Source organism: Rhinatrema bivittatum, chromosome 14, assembly GCF_901001135.1.
Source record: "Rhinatrema bivittatum chromosome 14, aRhiBiv1.1, whole genome shotgun sequence".
Lineage (NCBI taxonomy): Eukaryota > Metazoa > Chordata > Amphibia > Gymnophiona > Rhinatrematidae > Rhinatrema > Rhinatrema bivittatum.
Genome location: NC_042628.1, coordinates 46640526 through 46657064, shown reverse-complemented (window position 1 = coordinate 46657064; position 16539 = coordinate 46640526). Strand labels below are relative to the sequence as shown.

The window sequence follows — 16539 nt, the reverse complement described above, 5'->3', positions numbered from 1 at the left end:
GGAATAAATAATAGGCCCATCAACATGCATTTGCATGTTGCGGGTGCTATTAGTTTCGGGGGGGTTGGCCGTGCGTTTTCCACGCGCTATTACCCCTTACTGTATAATGGGTAAAAATAGCGTGTTGAAAACGCACGGCCAAATGGGGGCTAAAGGTGCGCTCAGTCGAGTGCACCATACTGAATCGGCCCGATAGTAATGACAGCAGAAAAAGACCAAAATGGTCCATCTAGTCTGCCCAGCAAGCTTCCCAAGGTAGTAATTGCTGCTCCATGCAGGTTACCCCCACGTTTCTGTTAAGGGTAGTAACTGCTGCTCCGTGCAGGTTACCCTCACATTTCTGTTAAGAGTAGTAACTGCCGCTCCGTGCCGGTTAAGCTTTATTTATTCCCATCCTCTAGCCTTTAGGGATCCACAATGTTTATCCCACGCCCATTTGAAATCCTTCACAGTTCTGGTCTTCACCATCTCCTCAGGAAGGGCATTCCAGGCATCCACCACCCTCTCAGTGAAGAAATATTTCCTGACATTGGTTCTAAGACTTCCTCCCTGGAGTTTCAAATCATGACCCCTAGTTCTACTAAATTGTTTCCAATGGAAAAGGTTTGTTGACGACCTTGGATCATTAAAACCTTTCAAGTATCTGAAGGTCTGTATCATATCTCCCCTGCTCCCCCTCTCCTCCAGGGTTTACATATTCAGATTCTTCAATCTCTCCTCATAAATCATTCAATAGAGACCACCCACCATTTTCTCTGGACCACCTCCATCCTGTCTCTGTCCCTTTTGAGATAAAGTCTCCAGAACTGGACACAGTACTCCAGATGAGGCCTCACCAAGGACCTGATATTTTGTTGCTCACTCAGACTGACTTCTGCCCTTGCTAAACCGTTTCTCTGCCTGACTTGACCTTTGCCTGGACTCAGACCCTGTTTGATCTCTGCCTGCCTTGAGCCCTGCCTGGAATGATTCTACTTGTACGCTGCTTGCCCTGACTGTGGCCTGCCAGAGAAGTCCTGCTGGCTACTGGAACCTGCAAGCTCGACCCAAGGGGGAGATGGCCGGCCAGGCAGAAGACCCTGTCCTGTCCTGCCATACAGCGCTATACTGCTAATTTGGGGGAATCCTTAGCACTGCACTGCCCAACCATGACAGGCCTTATATCCAAGATATACAAAAGTTTAGACTCCTCCCCACTATGGAAACTAAAGCAATATACAGCTTAGGAACAAGATCCGAATTATGTTGCAGAGAAGGAGAATTGGGAGGATATTCATGTCAGGTAGCTAAATCCACTATTTCAGCTAACCTGAAGGAAAATGCTTATAAGATTTATTTTTTGTGGTATTTGACTCCTTCACGACTGCACCACATACACGGGCATGTATCGGACAGATGCTGGAGACACTGCAGTGAAAAGGGTACTATGGGACACAGCAGAGTGAGTTGGCAAATACAAAACTATTTTGGATTGCCAAAGCCAAAATTGATGATGAAGAGTTACAAAGAGATATCACAAAATCAAGTGAGCAAGCAATAAAGTGGTTGATGAGTTTCAACATTGGTAAGTGCTAAGCAATTCATAAGGGGAAAACAATCCTAATTTCTCATAAGCAATGATGGGCTATGATTCAGCTGTTAGCACTCAGAAAAGAGATCCTGGAGTCAGTGTGGACAGCTCCCTAAAAATGTGCTGCATCAATCAGAGGCGAAGCCAATGCCGGGAATTATGACAAAATGATTTGAAAACAAAACAGAAAATGTCATGATGTCATTACATAAATCTTTGATGCAACCACATCTTGAATACTGTTATGTTTTTGTAAGGATGTGAACCCTGGGCTGAGGTAAGAGGTGTCTCCGCCCACAGGGAGGAACCCTGTGGGCCTCACCATCGGTAGGTGTGGTCTCAGTGGCGTAGAACATAGCTAGAGCAGGAGACTTTATTATGAAGGAAGGAAAGCAGAGCCCGCTGAGTGGGAGATAAAAAGTACAGTTCTGAGCAAAGGGATATACCCAGGAGGATACCTCCGATGTGAGGATCTGGTAGTGGCCCGCAGAGCGGGGTACACCGAGGATGTCTGTTCGTAGGTGATGATGATGATGCCGTCTGAGGTGCAGGAACTTGGAGAACATCCTGTAGTGGATAAGGCACCAACCTCCACCTGGAGTGACTCCTACTGAGAAGGCATGGTAGTGGCTCAAGGCACAGGGTACACCGCAGAGAGTCTTCAGTAGGAAAGATGTCGTAGAGATTTGTAGAAAAGTACTCACAGGAGATAGTTCCAGGAGAATGTCCCAAGAAGCGGAACAAGCAGCTGTCCAAGGCAGGAAGGCTCTCCAAGAAGCGGATAGCCAAGAACAAGGAAGGGCCCCCGAGGAGTAGGTAACCAGAGCATTCTGATGCCAAATAGGAACTGGAACCAGAAGTCCAAGAATAGAGTGGATTCAGCAACGAGTGAACTCCTTGCTAACTCATTGAAGCGTAGGGCCAGTCAGCTTAAGTACTGTAGCGGGTTGATGTCATCCGGAGGGGACGCCCCCGAGGTTCCCGCCATGACGTGTACAAAGGTGGCCCTTGCGAGCATGCGCTTATGTGATTCCAGAAACATGATGGCGGTCGGGAGTGCCCACGCCATTCTGGGAACGCTGAGCTAGTCGGCAGTGGTTAGCGGAGGCCGCTATTCATCCAAGAATCGATAATGCAGCAAAGAAAGAGGTGAGCCTGGGTGGTCGCAGCCATCTGCGACCGACGGGTATAACAGTACCCCCCTTCTTAGGGCCCCTCCCCAGGGGTTTTGGCTTCCTAGGATGTGCAATGTGGAATTGTCTAATCAAATCCTTTTCGAGGATGTTGCTTGCAGGCTCCCAACTATTTTCCTCCAGACCGAATCCCTCCCATGATAGGAGGTACTCCCAGTGCTGTCCGTGTTTCCTGACATCAAGTATATCCTCAACCTGATAAGTGATGTCCTCTTCAGCAGTAAGAGGTTGAGGTTCAGGTGTCTTTTTTGAGAATTCTGACAAGATGAGCGGTTTTAGCAGGGAGATGTGGAGGGCGTTGTGTATCCAAAGAGAAGAAGGTAACCGCAGGCTGTAAGTGACTGGACCCAGGCGGCGAAGTACTGCAAAAGGCCCTATGTATCTGGGAGCCATTCAAGCAGAGGGCAGCTTAAGGCGGATGAAGCAGGTACTGAGCCATACCTTGTCTCCGGGTTGTAACTGCGGGGCTGCTCGGTGATGGGCATCGTAGAACGTCTTAGCCTTTTGTCCAGCCTTTTGAAGAAGTTCTTTGGTATGTTCCCAGAGTTGGTGTAGTTCTTGCGCCGAAGCCTGGGCTGCAGGAGATGACAATGACAAAGGCACTGGCAGAGGAGGTAGAGGTTGACACCCATAGACGACTTGAAAAGGTGACGATTCTGTCGAAGCTGACTGATGGGAATTCAGTGCAAACTCAGCCCAGGGGAGCAACTTGGACCAGTCGTCTTGTCTGGAGTTGACATAAGCCCGAAGAAACTGTTTTAGCGTGCAGTTCGTCCTCTCTGTCTGTCCGTTAGCCTGCGGATGATACGCTGATGTAAGATCCAAGGAGATGTCAAATTTCTGACATAGGGATCTCCAGAACTTTGCTGTAAATTGAACTCCCCTGTTGGATAGGATGTGTTTAGGCAGGCCATGGAGACGAAAGACGTGGCGGATGAATAGCTTCGCTAACTCTGGAGCAGAGGGTAACTCAGGTAATGCCACAAAATGAGCCATTTTAGAAAAGCGGTCTACAGTGACCCAGATAGTATTGTTGCCGTTAGATACTGGTAAGTCAACAATAAAGTCCGTGGCCACATGAGTCTAAGGTTCACTGGGAGCGGAGAGAGGTTGGAGAAGTACCCAAGGACGGCCAACCAGTGGTTTCTGTCTAGCGCAGGTAGGACATGACTTCACGTAGGCCTGGACATCTTCTTTCATGGGAGGCCACCAATAAAATCTTTGCAGTGTGGTGAGCGTTCTGGATTGTCCAGGATGACCTGCAAGCAGAGAGTCATGTGCCCATCTGAGTATCTTTTTCCTGAGAGTTCAGGGCACCACCATCTTCCCGGCTGGAACCATGTGGGTAGCAGAGAGAAGGACCCTAGTAGGGTCAATGATATGGCACGGAGTATCAGGTACATCTTCCGTCGAAAAGGAATGGGAGAGCGTGTCAGCACAGGTGTTCTTGTCCACTGGCCGGTACTTTAAAAGGAAGTCGAAGCGGTTGAAAAATAGGGACCAGTGGGCCTGTCTGTGATTCAGACGTTGCGCATGACGTAAGTATTCAAGGTTTTTGTGGTCGGTGTAAACAGTGATTTGATGTTGTGCACCTTCGGGCCATGGGCGCCATTCTTCAAACGCCAATTCAATCGCTAGTCTCCTATCCCATAGTTTTGCTCGTCAAGGGAGAAACGTCGAGAGAAAAAGAAACAAGGGTGTAAGGTGTGGTTGTCAGAACGTTGACTAAGGACTGCACCAACCCCTACGTCATATGCTTCCACCTCGAGGATGAAAGGTCGTCGGGGATCTGGGTGGCGAAGACATGGCTCTTGAAGAAACGCCTTCTTGAGTTCCTGGAATGCGTTCACGGCTTCTGGAGACCATTGAGAGGGATTGGCTCCCTTTCGCATCATGGCAGTAAGGGGCGCGGTCAAGGTGGAATAGTGATGAATGAATGATCTGTAGTAGTTGGTGAATCCGAGGAATCTGCGCAGAGCCTTAAGTGCAGTTGGTTGGGGCCAGTCCCGAATGCTCTTGGTTTTCTGTGGATCCATTTGGAACCCCTGGCTGGATACTACGTACCCTAAAAAAGAAACGGATTCCTGGTGAAAAGAGCATTTCTCTAATTTGGCGTATAGATGATTATCTCTTAATTTCTGCAACACTTTAGCAACATTTGCTTGATGACTCTGGAGATTTTGAGAAAAGATCAGTATGTCTTCTAGATATACTACCACACAGGTATAAAGCATGTCCCTGAAGATTTCATTCATCATGTTTTGAAATACGGCCGGGGGGTTGCAAATACGGTTGGGTTGAAATACGGCCGGGGGGGTTGCAAATATTTGCATGACTAAATATTCAAAATGGCTGCGCGGGTATTAAATGCTATATTCCATTCATCGCCCTCTCGTATTCGGACCAAGTTTTATGCCCCTCTGAGGTCCAGCTTCGTGAATATTTTGGCTCCTTGGAGCCTATCAAAAAGTTCAGAGATCAATGGCAGCGGGTAGCGATCCTTCATAGTGATCTCATTAAGGCCACGGTAGTCTATACATGGGGTTGAAGTCATCGGAGGAGACGCCCCTGAGGTTCCCGCCATGACGTGTACAAAGGCCCTTGCACGCACAAGCCCACGTGATTCCGGAAACAAGATGCGGTCGGGAGTGCCCATGCCATCTCGGGAACGTTGAGCTGGTCGGCAGTGGTTAGCGGAGGCCGCCATTCGTCCAAGAATCGATAATGCAGCAAAGAAAGAGGTGAGCCTGGGTGGTCGCAGCCATCTGTGACCAACGGGCATAATAAATACTGTGCAGAGCTGGTCACCATATCTAAAAAAAAAGGGACAAAGCATCTAGAAAAGGTACAGAGAAAGGCAACAAAAATAATCAGGTGCATGGAAAGCTAGAACTCTTCAGCTTGGAAAAGAACCTGCTGAAGGCAGATATGATATGAAAGGTTCACTATTGGGCTGATATTTACCGAAAAATAGGGCAAACAAGGTACAAAAAGCCTGCAAATCAAGTTCAGTTACCACATCTTGTGTTCACGGATTGCATTTCCTGCACCTTCACAAAGAGCATAAAATGCAGAAATATGACTGTGCAGGCAGAAACTTGTACATAAAGCACTGTCAAACGTGAGAGTTGGGCAGGAGTTCCGCAGCACCTCATAAAGCATTCAAAGGGAATGGGAATGGCTCCTTGAAGTGAGGGCCGGAGTAAACCTCAGGGCTCCGACTCTAGGAGCGTAAGCTGGAGAGCTCCTTAGAGGCAGCCCACTGCTGGTCATGCGACCCAGTGGAGCGAATCCCTGAAAAGTATTTGCCTGTAAAGAATAACTCTGTCTGCCCCGATAGAATCGAAGGTATCTGCTGGCATTAAATTATACAACCCCCTTGTACATAATTTAAGTTTCATAAGGAATAAATCACTAGCAATGATTGGGTGCATGGAATCTGAGATAGAATCAAGTGGAATTTAGGGTGTCCATCAGAACGGACCAAAATGGAACAACAAGTTTGAAAGGCGCCAAGCCAGCAGGCGCTTGTGATGGTGAGGGCTACTCACCAGTGCTGATCACCTTGTAACAGCTAACATCCAAGGTAAAAAGACAAAAAAAAATTGAAAAAACTGCCTTTGAAACTGAGAAGAGATTTCTGTGGGGAAAGCCATGATTCTGAGACCCGCCCCCTCCCCTGACATCATCGCAAACGGATCCGGGCAGTTTGAAAGGCGCCAAGCCAACAGGCGCTTGTGATGGGGAGGGCTACCCACCAGTGCTGATCACCTTGTAACAGCTAACATCCAAGGTAAAAAGACAAAAAAAATTGAAAAAACTGCCTTTGAAACTGAGGAGAGATTTCTGTGGGGAAAGCCATGATTCTGAGACCCGCCCCCTCCCCTGACATCATCGCAAACGGATCCGGGCAGTTTGAAAGGCGCCAAGCCAACAGGCGCTTGTGATGGGGAGGGCTACCCACCAGTGCAGATCACCTTGTAACAGCTAACATCCAAGGTAAAAAGACAAAAAAAATTGAAAAAACTGCCTTTGAAACTGAGGAGAGATTTCTGTGGGGAAAGCCATGATTCTGAGACCCGCCCCCTCCCCTGACATCATCGCAAACGGATCCGGGCAGTTTGAAAGGCGCCAAGCCAGCAGGCGCCGCACGCCGAAGGGGTGCGACAAAGGGGCACCCCTCTTTGTGCACCCTTTGTGTTATTTGTTTAATATGCTCCTTGTTATACCTTTTGCTTAATTGTTAAGAACTTTGATTTTGATGATTTTATTTTTGTAATCTCTTAGCCTCAGGTACAAAAATTTTAGATTGTAAGCCCTTTTAGGGGATAGTGAATTACCTATTGTACCTTACTGTAAACCGATGTGATATCTCTTTTTGAAATGAACATCGGTATATAAAAATCGTAAATAAATAAATAAATAAACAAGTGCAGAAAAGCAGGAAAAAAACAGAAAAAAGGAAAATAATTTATGAAATGATGCCTTTAATTAATTTCGATACATGCCGCTGAACAACCCAAGTGCTTACTGTTTATAAGTTTCTCTCCCATAACTGTACAGTGTAAGCAGATTTGCTCTTAATTATCATATTCCCAATCAGGACATTTCTAGTCCTCCTGGACATGTTAAATGTTCCAGTCCTTTCATAGGCTTTGTTATTTCAAATCTAATGGTATCAAGGCCTCCATGAAAGGGAAATAGCACCCTTCCATTTTCTGCTAGTTGATCTTTTGATACATTCTAGACCTCCTGATGCCTTGGTGATTTTCATGAAGTCATACAGTCAGTCTCAGCAGAATACAGTATCCTAGGACAAGCAGCATTCAAAGCCCCCAACAGGAGGGAGTTGTGGACGCTGCTCAACAGAGGCACTTACTAGCCAGTCAAAGGGTCCACACAAGGAGCTGGGGTGGTGTGCCACAGCTGAAGGATCATCACGGCCATGGCAGACCTCACAGGGAGACGGGATAAAGGGGAGAGCGCTATGTCTCCACCACCTCCACTGGGAGGCTATGCCATGCATTCGCCACTCTTCCTGAGAAGAACCATCTCCCAGGTGTTGCGCCTGAGTCTACCCCTTTCGGAGCCTTATTCTGTGATCTTTTTGTCCTTCTGCCTGTACCTGCTTCTCCCCATAGCCCAATTCCCAGACAGTCTGTAACATACCTTTTAAAGCCAGCAGCACTGTCGTCCATGAAATGTCCTTCACTCAGATGTTTTCGAAATATGCGCCATAACTCATTCAGGTCTTTCCTCAAGCTCTCTGCTTCTAAACGATCTATCTGCAGAGGGCCAACAGTCAGATACCTAACTGGGAGGTTACTCCTGGCATGTTTTCCCTCCCCCCTCCACCACCTCCAGAAACACACAGTCATGCCCTCATGCCATATATGTATGTCTCATGCCACACACACACAATCCAGAGGCATATACTCTGAATCCTTATGCCAGAGGCATGTACATTCAAGCTGTAGGTCAGAGGTATACTCACTCACAATCTTTACAAATATTTCCTTCATTTCTTCCCACCATGTAGGGTGATCTTGTGTGTGTGTGTATATGAGTCTGTGTTTGCACACATGCACGCACATCTTCCTGGCATGCTTGTGCAATCTTGTGTAAACTGCAATGGGTGCCTCACTCTAAATTTTAAAAACAACTTTTTTGCTGCAGTAACATTAGTTTGCATTATCTTATGTCAACTGAACTAATTTATTTGGAATATTTCAACCTTTTCTTTTTAAAAATAAAATATGCAGTTTCACAAACTTTTTTTTATGTGGAAAATGATTACTGTTCATTTTGTTTTTTAATTTTGTTGGGGGGAAATATTCAACTGAAGAGTGGCTTGGGCTAGTTAGCTGGTTAACCATTTCCAGCTAACTAGCAGGGTATATTCAGCAGCGCGGTCATACCGCTAAACATACCCGGCTAACTTTAGGCCTGCTCTAAGGCCTGACCAAAATCAGCTGGCTAACTCTGCTCCTCCCCAGAATGCCTCCTGCCCACCTGCCCCTGGAATGCCCCCGATTTATCCAGCTAAATTCTAGCAGAGTAATCTAACTGCGCATGCACAATTACACCCGCTATTTGGTGAGCATTGTTGTACCGAGAAAATTTAGGCGCTTGCTTTTTAAAATCAAAAAGGATATGCATAACTCCAAATCCTGCCTAGACTCCACCCCCTGGAATGCCTCTCCTCATACGCGTAAAATTACACGCACACAGTGTGCACGGGCGTAATTTTATACACGTATTGGTTGCACAATTTTCTAAAGGGCCGTTTCTGAGTGTAAAGCACTACTTCACCCGCAGAATTCCCTTTGAAAATTATCCTCCTTCAGGACAATTTCTGAAAATTGCCCGCCTCAATTTGGTTTCACTACAAATGCACTTTTAGCCACATTCCCTGAGTGGGGGAAGAAAATAAGGCCAAGCTACCTGCATCACTTCTTATTTAGGTACCTAAGGCCCAGCTAAGCTTTTGAAAATGTATCCCTGAATGCCCTAAACATTTCAAAAGCCTCTTGTGGCATTGATGCTGGCAAAAAAAAAAAAAAATGCCTCTACTGACTAAATAAATCTACACAGTAAGACCACAGTTCCCATAATAATGTACTTTGATGCAGAAGTTAAAAAGGATTAACAAATATGTCCCAGTCGTCACAGAATCATCCAGCTCTTCTCCATATTTCCAATTCTGCATGCAAAAGTCCACCATCACTAAATGTCACGGATCACATAATGTCTATGGCTCCTGTGAGAAAGAAGTACCTGCCAGCACTCAATACCTTAGAGTCCATGTCATGAAGTAGCTTCTCCAGTATCTTCTCCCACTCATCCTGCACGGAGGTCTTCTTCAACAGGTCCTCTATTATGGCATTTATCTCAGCCATGGCAGCTTCCAGTTGGGCGTGACCAACCTTGGTTTCTAAGGCTCGCTTATCTGCTTTCTGGTGCATGCAAAAGAACTCACAATTACTTTCTTATGAAGACGGGAATAGAAAAGTTTATTGGGGTCATCGTTTTCTCACTGATTACCTTACTGAAGTGTGCACACTGGGCAGGTAGGATGTGACCAGTGCTCAAGCTGAGGAAATAAGGCAACACCGTGAGAGTCTTGCTTTTCCGGCAGCATCACCAAGTAGAACCCCCCCTCCCTCCGCTAAGAGGTCCACAGCACTGTGCCTGTAATTCTCCCCAGTACTGAGGATCCCATGTCCCTTGTAGCACGTTCAAGTACTAGAAATATAGAACAAGGACTGCAGGGCCCATCCAGCTGGCTTAAATTACTCGCTATTGCCTGGGCTATTTTTTGGTTGAGTCTTAAGTTGTCTATATAATTTATTGGATTTTATTGGAAACCGTTTTGATGACTCTGTATTGAAAGGTGGTCAATCAAATTGAATAAATAATAATAATAATAATATTAATGCCAGCTGACCTCAGGTTTTCCTTCACTTCTTTGTGGCTAGGGATCTTTTGTGCTCATCCCATCCTTTCTTAAACTCTGCTATGGTTATTTCCTCTACCACTTCCTCTGGATGGCTGTTCCATACATCTTACACCTTCTCTGTGAAGTAATATCTTCACATGTTACTCCCTGATTCTAACTTATCTGAGTTTCATATCATGACCGCTTATTCTAAAGCAGCTTTGTTCCAGAAGTTTCCTTCTAGTATGTTATTGATACCATTGAGATATTTGAAATTTTCTATCATATTCTCTCTCTTTCTCCTCTAGGGTATACATATTTAGATCCTTGAGTCTTATCTTATAGGGATTTTGGTGCAGACTCTGCACCATTTTGGTAGCCTTTCTCTGGACCACCTCTATCTACATCCTTTCAGAAGTACGGCCTACAGAACTGGACACAATCTCCAGATGAGGTCTCACCAACGACCTATACCGGGGGCATTATCACCTTCCTTCTTTTATTGTCATGCCTCTCCCAATTCACCCTAGCAGTGCACTAGCTAACCCTTTACTCTACTGTTTCATTGATATGAGATTGGCAGAGGAGATCATCCTAAAATCCTCTCTTAGAAGGTAATTTTTAAAGAGTTATACGGGGTTTGCATGCATAAAATTAGCATATATATATGCATAAGTAGCATGCATACTTGCAATATTGCGTGTACTCGTGGACAAGGAAGAAGAGGTGGTTTAGGGATGTTAAAGGGCAGAGTTCAGACAAAGGCATGAAAGTTGCTGTTTTTTAAGCAGTATGTGGGTATACATTACCAAACATGTCTGAATACTTTTACACCTGCTGACTGAGTTGCGCAATTGAAGTCAGCCTTGTCTTTTGTCTCCTGTATTTGGGCAGGAGAACTGGGTGAACGGGTGGGAAGTTCAGGGTAAAGTGCTGGAGGGTCTGTGGAGGGTCTGGGTGAACTGATGACGATATCAGCGAAGTGGCGATTCCAAGTACGAGAGCAAGTATTTTCAGAAGCAGAGTGCATGCATGCTTTAAAATATACCTGTCTTTGCATTTAATTCTGGATTATTTTGCATGAATCGTTTCAATTATTTTGTGCATAAAATATATGAATTTTTTTTTTTAATGGGTTGGGAAAGCATGTGTGTTCCTGCATTACAAATATAAGCGTGTACTGAAACATACATGCAGACTTTCGAGACAAAAATCATGGTATTTTATAAACTGTGCACTGTGCAGCAATTCATAAAATAGTATAAATCTCTGAATGCTCACTTACATATGCAAAGGATGCACCCTGCACAGTTATGGCAGCTGGGCTTCTTATTTGTAGAAAAAGTATCCCACTGCCCCCCCCCCCCAATCACGCGGTATTCTCTTGGATTTCTGCACGAAAAATCCATAACACTGCACGTTTTTGCACCAATCGCAACCACTCATCAAGTTTTCTTAGATGATTTCTCATTTTGTTTACTATCTCAGTGAAATCCATGCCACTGTAGATGGCAGTGCCATCTTCAAACAGACAAAACCTTCCTACTATCCCCTTTGCAATATCACTCACAAAAATATTGAACAGAACCAGCCCCAGGACATATCCTTGAGGATCCCTCCTTTGCTGGAGCAAACTCAGTTCTCTAAAATCAGGGTAGGCAAATCTAGTCCTCGAGTGCCACAATCAGGTCTGGTTTTCAGGACATCCACAATGAATAATGTGATGCAGTACGACCTGGCCCGGGGCAGAAACAGCTGAGACACAGCCAAGCAGAAGCTAGTGGTACCAAACTTTGCCACCAGAGGGCGCTGAGGAAGGTAGCAAAGACTACACTTCCCAGGTTCCCTGAACCAACACCTGACCCCTGGCTGGAGCCTGAGCAGGAACAGGAGGAGGAAATTGGGACTGATCCCTATGACTCAGCAGAGTCTATGGAGGCTGAGGAAGAGGGCGTGCCACCGTGGTGGAACTGGCCACAAAAGCCCGGCTCCTCAGAGTCTCAGGGGGAGGAGATGGAGGTAAGCTGGGGAGAGGAAAGCTCCAGCTGTTCCTCTATGGAGGTAGAATAACCAGGAGGTTGGGGGATGGTAAATCCTGGGTTTAGAAAAAGAGGTTTAAGAAATGTTGAAGGGATATTAGAGTGCAAATGCTGTTTAACTTTAAGCTTGCTAAGGAGAACCTAAGCAGTTAGGCTTAGGGGGATTGTACCGTCAACCAGGCATTGTTGCAGGGCTGCAGCCGGTGAGGCTACAGGCCTACATTAAATCCTTTTTGTGATAAAGGCCTTTTTTCCTGTGTACTGTTTGGGAGTGCCAGGACTAGGCCCTGTGAGGAGTCCATAGCAGCGCTGTGCATGAGCTGTGCAAGTGGATGGGCCGTGGCATAGGAGCGAAGCCGGAGGCCTGAAGCCCAGCAAAGCCCCACAGCATGCTGGGCGGAGGGGCAGGATCGTGACACTATGCATGAGGTAGATTTACATACAATGGAGGCAGTGCATGCAAATGTATCTCAACTATATTCATTGTGGACATCCTGAAAACCAGACCTGCCTGAGGCATTCCGGGACTGGATTTGCCTACTGCTGGATTATCAATCACCTTGGTGTCCACCCTCAAGTGCTCAGTTTATTTATGATGCTCCTGTGCAGGACGGTGTCAAAAGCTTTGATCCTCCAATTAAACCACATCCAGTGCATGTCTCTGATCACCCAGTCAAGGAAATCGGCCAGGTTTGTCTGACATAATCTCCCTCTGATGAAATTATACTTCTTTGGATCCTGCAATCTGCTGAATTCAGGATACTGTACTAGGCCATCCTTTAGTAGTGTTTTCATCAACGTACACACCACAGAGGTCAGACTAACCAGCTTATAGTTACCTACCTTCTCCCATTACCACTTTTATGAAGAGGAGTGATATTCGCCTTTCTCCAGTCCTCCATTCCCGTCTCCAAAGACTAATTGGAAAGTACCATCAGTGGAGCAGCCAGAAGCCCTCCAAACTCTCTTAAAATCTTGGTCCAGTTGCTTGTTCCACTTTCAGTCCTGCCAGTTCTATGCTTACCATTTCTTCTGCGGATGGAGTGACATCTCCTTCATTATCATGTGTCCCACTGCCAGCTAGCTGTGGTCCTTTATCAATGCCTTTCTTGGTGAACACTAAAGCAGGACCATAGCTATGAGGGAACCTCACATTTGACTCAGCACCCCTTCCCTAGTAGCAGGATCATGTCACATCTGAGCCAGTGTTTAAAGGTGCAGCACTGAGAGCCTGAAGGCACTGGAATCACTGCAAGTCCATGCTCCCTGCACCTTTAAAAAGGCTAACTTGACATAGGAACAACACTGCCCTTGGGCTAGGCCTGTAAAGATTTGAGGCCATCAAAGTCTTCCTGTTTACTTTTAGCAGGTAATTATCCCCATCCTCTTGGCATCTTAAAACTTCAGGAGTGCCTGGCCTGGTTGTAAGCCTGTTTACATAATTGCTCTAGAACAGAGACATTAACACTTGCATAAAGTACCTGCCCTAACCACAGAAGGATAGTGAGAGACAGCCAGGGCAAGGAGAGAGTAAAAAGAAAGACAATACAGAGTATTGCCTGAAATGTACAGGGTTTTTAGCCGCTGGCGTGAAGACGCACACAAGATGGGGCAAGGGATGGGGGTGGGGTGGGGGTCTAGCACAGTGTCCCCCCATGTTTAACCTTTGCCCCCCCCTTCAAAATTCAGTTCTGGCTGCGCCCCTGTAGCAAATAAAATAATTTGTTCAGTGTATCTGGTTGTATCTTGTCATCCTCCTTTCCATCTCTGATCTTACAATCCTTCCTCTGCCCTTCCTCTTTTCAATGACCTACCTGGAAAAGGTATTACCACCTTGATTTACATCCTTAGCTAGGTTATCTTCTGCTCATGGCTTTGCAATCCTGACCACCTTCCCTGCTTCTCTTACCTTTTTCAGTTATTTCTCTGTCCTTTTTTTGAGATCTCTTGTACCTTTTAAATGTTAATCTTTTCTCCCTTGACCTATTCAGTCATTACTTTTGCAACCACATGGGTCCTCTTCTCTTCATTTTCTGTGGGGCCCTTGCTATGGCACCTTTTTTTTTGGGCGCACCGTTCCCACCCTGCCGGTGCCCCTTGGGATACTCAACCACCTTATCGAAGGGGATGATGGAATAAACCGAGAGTTAAAATGGAACTGAAATTCACAGAAAATCATACTTTGTACTGCATATATTTTAAGCATAGAGAACACGCCTTATAGGCACAAAAATGCTTTCTGCACATAAAACATGATTTATGTGCACAAAAAAATGTTTTCAGTACACAAAGCGTTTTTTTGTACAAAGAAAGTTATATTTTCTATGCATAAAAAAACAACTACAGGTCCCAGCAATGGACCTCCAGCTTCCACCCTTAGACTAACATTAGCCCTGGTACTTTTACTCCATCTCAGGCTAAGAATTACGTTTCCAGCACTAAGAAAGCACGACCTAAGCCAGAGCACATCTCTGCACTGGGGGAGAGAGGGGAGGGCGGTAATAGCGAACGCCTTCATCATGGGATGTCCAGGAGTGCACAGAACACTCCTTGCTGCATCAGCAGCACAGTCTGTGCGCCAAAAAAAAAGGTGTGCAGAACAGCGCGTTAAAGGGTGCGCTCTCCCGAGCGCGACTTATTACATCGTGCCCAGAGCTGGTACCCTTGAAGCCCAACACCTTGGCCTTTCACATAGTAGCTGCTGCCACCCTTTGGGATACAGTCACTGCTCCTCCCCCTGCTGCAGCCTGACAGCCAACAGCCGTCACAGGCACCTTGTGGATCGCTGCTCTGCACCTTGCTACGCTGTGGGATAACAGAGGGGGGTGACTTACCACATTCAATTCCAGTGCTAGCTGGTCCCGATCCAATTTCTTTACCTCCAGCTCGGCAATCTCTCTCTGAAGTTGCTGTGCCAAAGAGAAAAAAACAGATTAATAATGCCACTCTCTAGCTGCAGCTCAGATTCCTTGAGTACAATGGGCTTTTTACAGGGGACATAAGTTGCCAAGCTGTCTGGCACAGAGCACTCTCTCTTGGGCGCATACTATGCAAATGTAGTATTATAAGCTCTTACAAACAGAAAAGAACTTTCAAGGCAATACTCAGGCTTTTTTTTTCCCTCAAAATCTATTTCTGGCTACATACATACATACAATTCTACTGCCTGAAGGACTTCAAAGGGGAGTGGGATAAACAGTGTGGATCCATCAGGTCTAGAGGACGCGTATAAAGAGGAGGCAGCAAAACACTGCACGGAGCGGCAGTAGCCACAGAGGCATTCACGGAGCGGGATGCCAGTGGCCAGTGGTTGGTGTTCCACCTTCACGGAGCGGAAGGATGGAGGGCTGCCATCTCCAAAAAAAAAAAACAGGGGTGGGTAAGAGTATGTAAAATTAACGGTGAGTTGATAGGCTATAGGTATTACCAATTATTAGGCGTATTCAATATCTGTTGATAGTTAATGTGGCTCTCTCGGAAATGGGGGGCTACTACCTGGAGATAATGCCTTGCCCTTGTTCAGTGTACATGCACAGGGTTGATGAGACTCCATCATGGCTCTGGGCTTCAACGGCAAGAGGTAATGTGGAAGAAAAATTAAAAAATTAAAAAATTAAAAAAAAATTTTTATTCACAGGAAAGCGAGGTGTAGCTGGGCCGATACTTTACTTTCAATGCATGTCCAGTGTAGCTCTCTGCTTCGGCGAGGGAGAGAGTCTGATACTTCCCTTTCAAGCATGGCTCTGCTTCAGCGGCAGGGGGAGTGTGGAAGGGAGGATTGGGGTGTGGACGGCAACCAACGGGGTCTGGATCGTATAGTCTGGGTGGACAGGGGCAGGGGTGTGGCCTGCTTGTTGCAGAGGTTGCTACCCCTAATTGAGCTGGATGTTCACATGGATGCAGATCCGGCGATGCTCTCTACATTGGTGGTGGGGAGGAGGGGAAATAGGGCTGGAGGGTACTGGAAGCCAAGAGTAACAGGTATGAGAGAGAAAAAGGAAGAAAAAAATAAATAAAGTACGTAGCTTGCTGGGCAGACTGGATGGGCCGTTTGGTCTTCTTCTGCCATCATTTCTATGTTTCTATGTTTCTATTTTGAGAGCTGCAATGCCAGAGCACAAGAAATCAACTCTAAGAAAGTTCATTTCTCCGAGATGTGGGGGATTTTCTTACTGAGATTCTGGAGAGGTCGGTGATCAGTCTTTCGTTCGTGGTACCAAGCACGTCATACTGCTTCCTCATATCCTCTATCGTAGACTCTATATCCATCAGCATCTGCTTGTCCTGGCAGCCAGCAAG

General features: G+C 46.1%; 1 protein-coding gene across 4 annotated transcripts in view; it reads right to left on the bottom strand.

The window, feature by feature from the left end:
• Positions 1–16539, bottom strand: part of C14H16orf96 (chromosome 14 C16orf96 homolog) — a 147634-nt gene that overhangs the window by 22540 nt on the left and 108555 nt on the right. For all 4 annotated transcript variants that reach the window (XM_029576458.1, XM_029576459.1, XM_029576460.1 and 1 more), the window contains 4 exons: positions 16414–16524; positions 15075–15149; positions 9558–9719; positions 7933–8048 (listed from right to left, as the gene is read on the bottom strand). In XM_029576458.1, the coding sequence (XP_029432318.1) occupies positions 7933–8048; positions 9558–9719; positions 15075–15149; positions 16414–16524 (464 nt within the window). The remainder of the gene's footprint in view (positions 1–7932; positions 8049–9557; positions 9720–15074; positions 15150–16413; positions 16525–16539) is intronic.